The sequence below is a fragment of the Salarias fasciatus genome (assembly GCF_902148845.1).
Source record: "Salarias fasciatus chromosome 7 unlocalized genomic scaffold, fSalaFa1.1 super_scaffold_4, whole genome shotgun sequence".
NCBI classification, from domain to species: domain Eukaryota; kingdom Metazoa; phylum Chordata; class Actinopteri; order Blenniiformes; family Blenniidae; genus Salarias; species Salarias fasciatus.
The window spans coordinates 27860705-27862974 of NW_021941229.1; the positions used below are offsets into that span (position 1 = coordinate 27860705).

Here is a 2270-nt window from a genome sequence, read left to right on the forward strand (position 1 = left end):
AATTTGACGTCGTGGGCATTTCCTGTTTGCTCGGAGTCGTTTCCTTCCTGGAATTCGTCTTTTTGTCTTTTTGTGTTTCGGGGATTTAAAGTTTTATGTTTTTATTTCTTTTCTGTTTTTTTCCTTCATTACAGACTTTTTCACTTCTTTCGCTGCGAGCCTTCAAATCCTCTCCGCCAATCAGAGGCCGGTCCTGGTCCGGGCCTGCCTACGTCACAGCGGGGTCATCCAATCAGAGGCCGCCCCCTCACCCCCCCCTCACCCCGCGTGTCTCCTCTCAAAGTTTGGATGTGACAGTCAGAAGGAGGACCTCAGCTGGAGGGACCAGAGGAGGACCGGAGGACCGGAGGACCGGAGACCAGGAGACCCACCGGAGACCCACCGAGACCAGGAGCAGGCAAACCTGGACCGCAGACTCGGAGACACGGACTGGAGACCCTTAGCAGAGACCCGGAGACCCACCGGAGACCCTCAGCGGGGACCAGGAGCGGGACAAGGAGCGGGACCAGGAGCGGGACCAGTCCTCACCCGGACCCGCCCGGACCTCATGTGCACGCGCTCCCGGGGACCAGCGGCGGATCAGAGTGCGCGCCGAGCCTGACATGGGCCTCGTGAGCGGGTCGGCGGTGTGATTCCGGTCTGCGTCCCCCGCCCCCCTCCTCCCAGCGGCTCCCGTCCCGGGTCGTCCCGGGTCGTCCCGGGCGGGCGGTGATGCTCGCGGTGGGTCAGATGGACGGGTCCGGGTCCGGGTCCGGGTCCGGGTCCCGGCAGAGCGCCTTCCTCCTCGGCACGCCCCCCCTGGCGGCGCTGCACAGCATGGCGGAGATGAAGACCCCGCTGTACCCGGCCTACCCGCTGGCCTCCCCCGGGCCCGGCTCGTCCACGTCCCCGGCCACCACGTCCCCGAACCCCGGCGGCATGGCTGCGCCGTCCCCGTCCCCGGGGGTCAAGTCCTCGGGGCTGGGCTCCCCCCAGCAGAGCTCCTCCGCCACCCCGCACGGGATTAACGACATCCTGAGCCGGCCGTCGGCGTCCTGCTCCGGGGTCCCGGTCCCGGTCCCGGTCCCGGGCTCCGCCGCGGCCGCCGCTGCCGCCGCCGCCGCCGCCGCGGCCTCGTCGGCCGGGATCCTGTCCGGCCTGCCCCGCTTCGGCAGCCTCAGCCCCCCCCCGCCGCCCGGGCTCTACTTCAGCCCCGGGGCGGCGGCGGCCGTGGCCGTGGCCCGGTACCCCAAGCCGCTGGCGGACCTCCCGGGCCGGACCCCCATCTTCTGGCCCGGGGTGATGCAGAGCCCCCCCTGGAGGGACGCGCGCTTCTCCTGCTCCCCCCGTAAGAGAGAGACCCCCCGCAGAGCCCGGAGCCCGGAGCCCGGAGCCCCGGCCCGTCGCTCACCAGTGTGCGTGTGTGTGTGTGTGTGTGTGTGTGTGTGTGTGTGTGTGTGTGTGTGTGTGTGTGTGTGTTGCAGACCAGAGCTCCGTGCTGCTGGATAAGGACGGGAAGCGGAAACACACCCGGCCCACCTTCTCCGGTCAGCAGATCTTCGCTCTGGAGAAAACCTTCGAACAAACCAAGTACCTGGCGGGACCGGAGCGCGCGCGCCTGGCCTACTCCCTGGGCATGACCGAGAGCCAGGTCAAGGTAGGAGCGGGGCCGGGGGCCGCCGGGGGGCCGCGGGCCGGTGGGGGGCCGCCTCTTTAGAACCGGGACAAAAAAAAAAGAAAAAGAAAAAGAAAAAACCCTGAGAACTGAACGAAAAATCAAACTTTAAATGAAATGAAACCAGGAGGAAGAATCAAAAAGAACAAAACGAAGAAAATCAAACTCCAGAGAACCGGAGGACTGAACCAATCCGCTTCAGGAGGAAAAATCCACAAAACCTTTCTAATAATCTGTAAAATAAACTGAAAACCTTCAGCTGGAAATAAAATCAAACCGCAGAAAAATCCTTCAAATAAAAAACCTCTTCGACCAAACAGCTTTTTATCCATCAGATCTAAATTTAATAAAATCTTTAAATTCAGCGAAATGCTCGTTAAAATAACCCTAAAATTAAATCATCCTCCAGGAAAACGTGAAGCTTCAGTCTGATTTCTGAGAGGAAGAGAAAAATCTAAATCACCTCCTGAAGCTGCTTTTCCTCCTCGGAGATTTAATCTGCTTTTAATCTGAAAGCTTCGACTCGCGTTTAACAAGTAAAAGCTGCAAATTAAATACCGGCAGCGGTGAAGCGGAGAGCCGCTGGTTGTGGTCCGGTTCGGTCCGGATTCTGCTC

At 61.0% G+C, this 2270-nt stretch overlaps 1 protein-coding gene across 1 annotated transcript; it reads left to right on the forward strand.

The window, feature by feature from the left end:
- Positions 1-711: 711 nt before the first annotated feature.
- On the forward strand, positions 712-1841 carry nkx6.1 (NK6 homeobox 1). The gene is made up of 4 exons (XM_030084439.1): positions 712-1037; positions 1113-1327; positions 1464-1642; positions 1785-1841. Exons 1-4 carry the CDS (start codon positions 712-714, stop codon positions 1839-1841), a joined length of 777 nt encoding a protein of 258 aa, XP_029940299.1.
- The last annotated feature ends 429 nt before the right edge of the window (positions 1842-2270 follow it).